General features: G+C 33.0%; 2 protein-coding genes across 7 annotated transcripts in view; one reads left to right on the top strand and one right to left on the bottom strand.

Moving 5' to 3' along the window:
- The first annotated feature begins 189 nt into the window (after window positions 1-189).
- LOC101252082 (probable pectate lyase 5) lies at window positions 190-2,997 on the top strand. Its single transcript, XM_010322654.4, has 5 exons — window positions 190-380; window positions 919-1,552; window positions 1,683-1,786; window positions 1,883-2,021; window positions 2,527-2,997. The coding sequence occupies exons 1-5, from the start codon at window positions 274-276 to the stop codon at window positions 2,746-2,748; spliced, it is 1,206 nt and encodes a 401-aa protein (XP_010320956.1). The 5' UTR covers window positions 190-273; the 3' UTR covers window positions 2,749-2,997.
- A 1,372-nt stretch (window positions 2,998-4,369) lies between these two features.
- Window positions 4,370-8,884, bottom strand: part of LOC101251777 (T-complex protein 1 subunit epsilon) — a 30,895-nt gene continuing 26,380 nt past the window's right edge. For all 6 annotated transcript variants that reach the window (XM_069297899.1, XM_069297897.1, XM_069297898.1 and 3 more), the window contains exons 5-10: window positions 7,481-7,613; window positions 7,350-7,402; window positions 6,897-6,999; window positions 5,139-5,305; window positions 4,940-5,053; window positions 4,370-4,759 (exon numbers count right to left, since the gene is read on the bottom strand). In XM_069297899.1, the coding sequence (XP_069154000.1) occupies window positions 4,589-4,759; window positions 4,940-5,053; window positions 5,139-5,305; window positions 6,897-6,999; window positions 7,350-7,402; window positions 7,481-7,613 (741 nt within the window). In that variant the 3' untranslated portion in view covers window positions 4,370-4,588. The remainder of the gene's footprint in view (window positions 4,760-4,939; window positions 5,054-5,138; window positions 5,306-6,896; window positions 7,000-7,349; window positions 7,403-7,480; window positions 7,614-8,884) is intronic.

The raw sequence follows: 8,884 nt of genomic DNA, 5'->3' as shown, positions 1-8,884 counted from the left end.
AATGCCCCTATCAAAAGCGATTTTGTACCGAACAGACTCAAACTCGAGACCTTTAATCAAGAATAAAAAAGTACATATCATTCCGTAAAAGGGAAGTAAAATCAAATTTGTGAAATAGTAGATGCATGTAGGTCCAAATGGTGTTTGGTTGGTTCATAACTCCCTTCATCTTCTCTTCCCCTGTATATAAAACCCCTCCAAAAGTCCCACATCCCCTTCATTCCAAACTCCATTATATTTTCTCTTCCCTTAACAACACAAAGGGGATTTCAAATGGGAATGCCACTTTCTTTTCTTCTCCTTCTTACTCTATTATCTCCTATCTTCACATTCTCCTCTCATGTTCCTGACCCTGAAGTTATAGTCCAACAAGTTAATGAGTATGACACTTTACACCCTTACTCTTATTCATCAAAATAATTTGAGCTCCATTGTATGAATCCTTACTTAGGATATTCAAAGTTTATAACAATCTCATTTTTATTCTAGTTGTCAACATATTGTAATCATGTTTTTTATAGAGAATTAGTAAACAGATCAAGATTTTTATATACTTACGTTATAAAGGGTACAGGCAAGGGACAGTGGGGAGGGTCGACTCCCTGACTATGTGTCCATAAGAAATCGTGGAGCCAATCATTAATATCTAAGTTGCAAAACCTTAGATCACATACATTTTTCAACTGAAATGGAATATTAGTACCAAATCACACATTGTCTTTATTTTTCTTCTTGGGCTTTGGACCTACTATGCTTATCATCTTAGTGGAGTGTATTTTTTAATCGTAAAAATAAAAGGCAAGTACAAAAATGAGTAACAACCTCCTAGTAGAGATTGATATGATGAAATTCAATATTTTGTATGTTCGTGTTATATCTCTACAATTTGACTTCTTTTTTTTTTTCTCATTATTGTAGGAAAATCAATGCATCAAGAAGGAACTTAGGTTATTTATCATGTGGAACAGGCAATCCAATTGATGATTGTTGGCGATGTGATCCTAATTGGGAAAAAAACAGACAAAGACTAGCTGATTGTGCAATTGGCTTTGGTAAACAAGCGATTGGTGGTAAAGATGGTAAAATCTACGTAGTTACTGACACTAGTGATGATCCAGTAAATCCAAAGCCAGGAACATTAAGATATGGTGCAATTCAAGATGAACCACTTTGGATTATATTTTCTAGAGATATGGTTATTAAGTTAAAAGAAGAATTAATGTTGAATTCATTTAAGACAATTGATGGTAGAGGTGCTAGTGTACATATTGCTGGTGGTCCATGTATAACTATACAATATGTTACAAATATCATAATACATGGATTAAATATTCATGATTGTAAACAAGGTGGAAATGCTTATGTTAGAGATTCACCACAACATTATGGTTGGAGAACAATATCAGATGGAGATGGTGTTTCTATATTTGGTGGAAGTCATGTTTGGGTGGATCATTGTTCTTTGTCAAATTGTAATGATGGTTTGATTGATGCAATTCGTGGTTCTACTGCCATTACTATTTCCAATAATTATATGACACATCACAACAAGGTAATTAACAATCCGTGATATATATTATACTATAAAAATTCAGTCTGTCAGCCTCGTATGTTCTTGATATGTCCTTTTTTTTTTTGGTTAAATACATCGACTTTAAATTTTGAATTTTTTTTCTCTATAGGTAATGCTTTTGGGACATAGTGATTCATTCACTAGAGACAAGAATATGCAAGTTACCATTGCTTTTAATCATTTTGGTGAAGGGCTTGTGCAAAGGATGCCAAGGTAAGAAAATTAAATATATATAAATAAAGAAATGCTGGATCTAATATGCTAATTATTATTTGGGGTAATAAGACAATTTTTTAAAAAAAATTATAGATGTAGACATGGATATTTCCATGTGGTGAATAATGACTACACTCATTGGGAGATGTATGCAATTGGAGGAAGTGCTTCTCCAACTATCAATAGTCAAGGCAATAGATTCCTTGCTCCTAATGATATCTTCAACAAGGAGGTAAATTTCACTCTTACTTCCCAATTATTTGAAAAATAAAAATATTTTTTTAAAAAAAATAAAAAATGATGAAATTTTGGTTGTTTAAATGTTACAAAGGTATTTAACAATATTTTTTTTAAAAAAAAACACTCATGTTTTTCAAGATTGCAACTCTTTGTTAATAAAAATAGTAAAGTTTTTCTGACACTTTCAACTTTAGTGTTTTAGAGTTGAAACTAGAAAAAGAAAGAGCTAGTCAAAAATAATGTAGGTGTAATAGTGGTACAACAAAATATAACTAACTTTCATAAAGATGAAAGCTATCGTTGTTTAGACTATTTAAAAATGTCAACGAGTACATATCAGATACTCCAAAAATATTATATTTTTAAAAGATTCAACACAGATACGATAACATTTTTGAAGAGTCCAAGGTGGAAAAAGTTGGTGAAATAAAAAAGTATGGTTAGTTACTTTATTAACCTATTTAAGTAGGGACAAAATGAAAATGTTTGTTATATAGGTGACAAAACATGAAGATGCAGCAGAAAGTGAATGGAAGAATTGGAATTGGAGATCAGAAGGTGATTTAATGCTTAATGGAGCATTTTTCATAAGATCTGGTGCTGGAGCTTCTTCAAGTTATGCAAAAGCATCAAGTTTAAGTGCAAGGCCATCTACTTTGGTTAATTCTATTACAATGAATGCTGGTGCACTTGGTTGCAAAAAGGGCAAAAGATGTTGATTAATATGTATATGATTATTAATAATTTTAATTAGCACTATATGTTCTCTTTTTTAAGTGTATTGTTGAGAAATTGTGAAATATTATAATCTCTCAGTTAATTATATACCATGTAGTATATATAAAAAAAAAAAAATGGATGATGAAGGACAGGTTGATGAGTTTGTAACTTGACTTCCCCTCTCATTGTAATGTTATGTGATAATCAAGGATCAAGTGTGAATACTACTACCACATTTCAACTAGAAATTATTTTGCCCTAATATTCTTTGTTACTAACGATGTTGCTCTGGTACTCCTTAAAATTGTCGATGAGTAGACGTGTAGAATACTTTAAAAATAGTGTATTTCTGGAAATTTGACACAAATGCGGCAACAAATGTTGATCAGTGCGTGTGTAGGGTAGTGTATTTTTTAAAAAAAAATTGACATAAATATGGCAACATTTTTGGAGAATTAGTTGATACGGGTTGTGAAGTTTGTGTCACTTATGCCCTTCCATTAAGGTTATATTGATGATTTGGTAAAATTTATGATCCCTATGTATTATTGAATGAATGAATGAGTACTGTGGGGCATAATAATATTGTACTTTTTGTATAATAATTACCTATGTACAACATTTGCAAGTACTAATTTAATCATCAGTATTTGCAAATCCTAAATTTCAGTATTTCGAAATACTAGTGAAATATGGAAAATGCTTGTTTAAAGAAAACTATATTTCAAAATAACTGTTAACTTCAATTTTAATCACGTCTATAAAATAATACCATTTGATCACCCTAAATATTTAGTTAGAGATTACTTACCCATTAATGATTTATATTCACATTTGATCAGCTAATATTGCCATTTATTATTTCTGTTGAAGATGTCCCACTTCACATGGGTTGGTTGATCAACATAAATGCAACTTTTGTGAAATTTAAAAAGTTGCACCATGATTTGGCAGACTGAAAATTGTAGTCACCAAAAATAAAACAGTCATAAATGAAGAAATTGCAATAGTGCAGATATAATACCAACACCTAACCGCTCAACTTCCAGAAGCAACTAACATGCACCCTCTTATTCCTCAAATGAAACATAAATTTATCACAATTCTACCATATCCATGAAACTTGTGCAATTTCATTCTAGCTAGCTCTTTTCTTATCTTCTTCTATGTAAGCGTCAACCTCAATATGAGAATAATAGCTAGAGTTCAAACGTGTACGTGATAGTTAAATACAGCTCACACATTGCAATCTTACCACTAAACACAGTCTCATGAGCTAACATCAAGTTGAATGTCAAAATAAGAGGAATAAAATCAAATAGAACATCCTCTGATTTCACTTTTCCTTCAACCTTATCGAACAAGTCAACTATCAACAGCACAATGCACTTAACCTGTAACTAATTTTTTGTTAGTTTCATCACATTATAGAAATCATTATTAAAGAGTGGTCTAAGTATTCCTCCATGGTGAATTGGTGGTAACTGAATAATCGAATCAATCAGGCGCATAATCCTTCTAATATAACTGCTACATCATTGCACATAAAGTATACAGTGAAGGTGCCACAAAGTTGAGATTAGAGCGTAAAGAAACTATAGTTTTTGAGAATTCTAGTTCTAGCAGATAAATTAGTAAAATCTTCATAAATAATATTTCGATGGAAAATACTGTTGACAGAAATTGGTCACCAATCAAGTGAAATTCAAATAGACAACATAGAAGCCAAAGCATAAAATCGTGAAAGTTTCACCCAACAAAACTTCTGGTTTGCATAGCCAGAAGGAAAACATACATCTTCTCTAAGACAAAGAAAAGTTTGCATCTCCATACTTAAAATCAATACTCGGATGGAGTAATCACATCATCAATCTTTAGGATCATCTTGACGACCTGAGTAGCAAGCAAAATCTGTTGTTGCTTACCAATTAGAGTCTCAAAGACATTTTGTTCACGCATGTCATTTGTGCCAACATCATTACAATCTATTCCACAGCATGGATTATTCTCCTGCATGTAAGATTTGACGTTAAGGTGATAAACACAACTGTTAGAAATGGAAGAACGGCTTCTTTACTTTCTCCTTTTTCCAACACTCTCACAGTGGAAACATATGACCACTCTTTTTTTTAACAAAGTATCATAGAACACCGCTTCAATATGAGACTAATACTAACAAATCAGTATTACCTTAATTTGTTGAGACTTAACAGCAGATAGAGTTTCAATAGGCTGGAGACCACTGTTCTCAGCAAGTGCCATTGGGACAGCATCCAAAGCATCTGCAAATGCCCTGATTGCATACTGCAGAAAGAGGGATTGAGGCCTCAGTTACAGACAGTAAATACAAAAGAATACAGAAAAATATAAGAAAAACTAAAAATTATACCTGTTCAACTCCTGGATGTTTATCAGCAGCCGCTTCAACAGCAATTGAGCAAGAAATCTCTGCTGAACCACCACCATATACAATTGAATTGTTGCGAATAAGATTTCTAGCAACACATAAAGCATCATGGATACTACGTTTTGTCTCCTCTATCATCATCTTGTTTCCTGTACAGTGATCAAATATCAGCTCAGCCATCCTAATATATGACAGTTCTAGTCAAATGCATGTCATATATCATGTAGTGCTGGATAATCATTAGCACAAAACCTCAAATTTGCAAAGTAAGAAAACATGTTGCACAATGTGCTCCACGCAGAACAAACGGCACCAACCTAAGTTAGTTACAGTTAAAGAGGAGATGGGGTAATAAACCAATCGACCAAACACCCTAGAGAAATTAACAGAAATATTTTGATTCGGTTGAGTCAATCAAAACCCATAGAAAATCATAATTGTATTGATTATTTGTATGTATCTTTTGAAAATGCACTAAGTTTGGTATGACAGAAAATATACACAAGTGAAAAAACAATTTTGGAAACAAATTGCTTGATGATATAATTTAAAATTTTCTTTTTTAGGTGGAACTTCAAACAACTACTTATGGAAAAGGATAATCCCCCAATAATTATCTCCATCTAATAAAAATATAGAGGGGATATCTACACTTCTATTGCTTATGGAAAATAGCAACTTTCTGAGAAATGTCTTCTCATCGGGCATTTAAAATGCACTGTAGGCTTTAATAAAATGTTTTTATGGTTCAAAGATATGTTTGTTATGTACGTTTTACTTCATCGTGGTCGACAAGTAATTACTAAAGAACATCTTATTATGAGGAATGGTTTTTCACTCTGACACAAGAGTGTAACGTTAAGAGGAAAAATATTTTTTCATAAATGATACATCGAATCATATCAAACCAATATCACCAATAAGAAGCCATTGGTTTTAGACAGTTTGTTTTGTTGTTACATCCAAGTAAAGTTAGGACCATCTGAACAATGCAGACGCCTAATTAAACTGGCTAGCTGAACTTTTTCAACTCAGCATGAAATGGAGTTTTCACTTTCACTTGCCTCTACTTATAGGAAAAAACAGTTTCATACAAGACTTAATCCCTCACCAGGATCAGTAGTATAAGATTTAAATAGAAGTCCACACAATAACTGTCTGGGTGGTTACGCTAAAGCAAAATTGTCATTAAGGAAGCATTTTTGGGAAGGTCATGACATAAATTACCACGATTTGGATTCAGGGAGCACATATACGTAGAGTTCAATCATAAATAATAATGTCACAATCGAATAAAACATGTACAGACAGGGCAAGGGCAAGAAACTCCAAAATTTTATCAATTTCTCTGAATTTTCATCAACAATTAGAAAATAAACCAATAACACATGTTATTTTCATGGAAGCAAATAAACTAATTTAAGGCTTCTTTGTTTTTTTATGACAAGGAAAACCCTCAACCACTACCAGATGGGTATGCAAGGGTAAAACCCTGCTGCTAAGCAATAGCTCGCAAACCACATAGGAGAGGTAAGCTGCACAAGGCAAGCCTAGTGCGACGAGCTTGACCCAGAAGGCAAACCCCTTGCTTTTGCTCGCAAGGGGTTCCAAACTTGAGACCTCCAACATTTTCAACAGGCAACATTGATCAACATTTAAAAAGTAGAAAATAAAACAACATGCAATTTCCATCAACAGCAAAATGAACTAATAAGGCATCTCGGTAGGCAATAGACTTACCACCACGGATAAATATAGTTACTGCTCTTGAATTTGCACAATGCTCAATGTAGATCATTCTATCCTTTGTTGTACCGAAAGATTTCTCCCGAACAATACCGGCCTAAACTTATAAAAAATCATGTTTAGCAAATAGAGACTAGAGAGAACTACAAATCCACAAGTCTTTTCACAATAGAAAATTAAATGGTGAAGCTCTCATGGAGTACGTGGCAAGATAAGATGTCCAGCAATCCTACATATGAATGAATTAGAAACACTTCCACAATCTATTCATGCAATGTTTGGCATAACAAATATAGGTAACAAGTGCATTACATATCCATAAATTATAAGATAAGCCCAATATAGCTTTAATAGGACTATTAAATCATCCTTTAACAACTTTCACATATAAGTCCACAAATTTCATGGATATATAATGTACATCCACAAACAGAGGGGAAAGAGTACCTTGCCAAGTTTTTCGGGTGTCAACTCTTGAAACCTTGGTACTATTCTCCCACCTAATACCAAGAAGAAATTAAATTAAATTAGCAGAAACAGTGAAAGATGCAAGGCAATCATCATATTTAGACACAAACCTGTGGCAATTGCTATCAGCTCCAATTCCACACCACCTACCCATCTAACAGCAGGCAAATTTCTATGCATTAATAAGTGATTAGCTTCATCATCAAAGCCCCACTGGCAGATAACTAAGGTGGCACCAACATCCTGTTAGATATGTCACCCTTTTTAGATAAATCAAACTCCAAGAAGCGAAAGCACCAGAATACAAGGAGTACAAGGAAAATAGGTCCAGATAAAGATAAACTGCATGTAAAAGCACACATATTGCAATATTATGTCCTAAGAACACACACCAAAGACCTCATCTCCCTAACAAATTGTTCGGATGGTTGTTACATATCGTTTTATATTGTATCATACTATATGGTTTTGATGAATACAATGTTTTGATATATTGTATTATTTTCTTTCATTACATATCATCATGCACAAGCAATTTAAAAGATGATCTTACAACATTATAAAGAAAAAGTATGGTACATGCAAAGTTAAAAAAAAGTATGGTAGAGTAAAAAATAAGATTATTAGATAATAAGAGCAAAATGAGAAGAAAAAAAAAAGTAACAACACGACCACATGAAATTGGTAGTCACATAAAATGACACTTCTCATTACATAACAATGGATTCAACAATATGATACAGTAAAAAAATTGAAATTGGTAACTTGTATGTATAATAGACAGAACATGAGTCTTCAAACGATATTTACACGATACAACAAAATTCAAGTAACAAATGATACTATACAAAAGGTAACAATCATCCAAACAAGCTGTAAATGAAGTTCCATTACATAAACTTACCAGTTTCAAAAATAAATGAAGTTCCATTACATATATGACTCAGTGGTATTTGTGAACATAACTAGCAAGTATAAATAGGCAGAAATGTGCATAGGTTGTAGTGACACAATGTACACAATGCAATATGGTACAATAAAATAGGTAAAAATCATCAAACAAGCTGCAAGTGAAGTTCCCTTATATATGACTCAGTGATAATTGTGAACACAAGTGTTGGCATACCTACTCCCTGTACTTGTTTATGTTAATAGGCAGACCACATTGCATAAACTTACAAGACAAGGGGCAGGAGAGGAGAACAAATATCTCTGGATTTCATTCGTAACTGAGTTTTGCATATACAGTGATAGGCTTGGAAAAACTAACTCCTTCGCTAAGAGGATAAATGGATGTCAAAGAGTGAAGGGAACTAGTTTTGCAACACTATCACCAGATAGTCAAGGAGAACTATTAGTTTTAGCTGATCATAGACTTCTTAGTACTCCAATATATCTATAAGAGCCAAGAAACACGTCTGTCTTTTGTTGCTCCAACCCTCCCATTTTCATTCCCTTGTAGAACAAGGGATTAGCTTCAACAAAGGTTTTCAACTCTCATCTCTTTTATAGAT

This window comes from Solanum lycopersicum, chromosome 5 (genome assembly GCF_036512215.1).
Source record: "Solanum lycopersicum chromosome 5, SLM_r2.1".
Taxonomy (NCBI): domain Eukaryota; kingdom Viridiplantae; phylum Streptophyta; class Magnoliopsida; order Solanales; family Solanaceae; genus Solanum; species Solanum lycopersicum.
The sequence above is the reverse complement of the archived record's forward strand: the minus strand, read 5'-3'. Positions and strand labels throughout refer to the sequence as shown.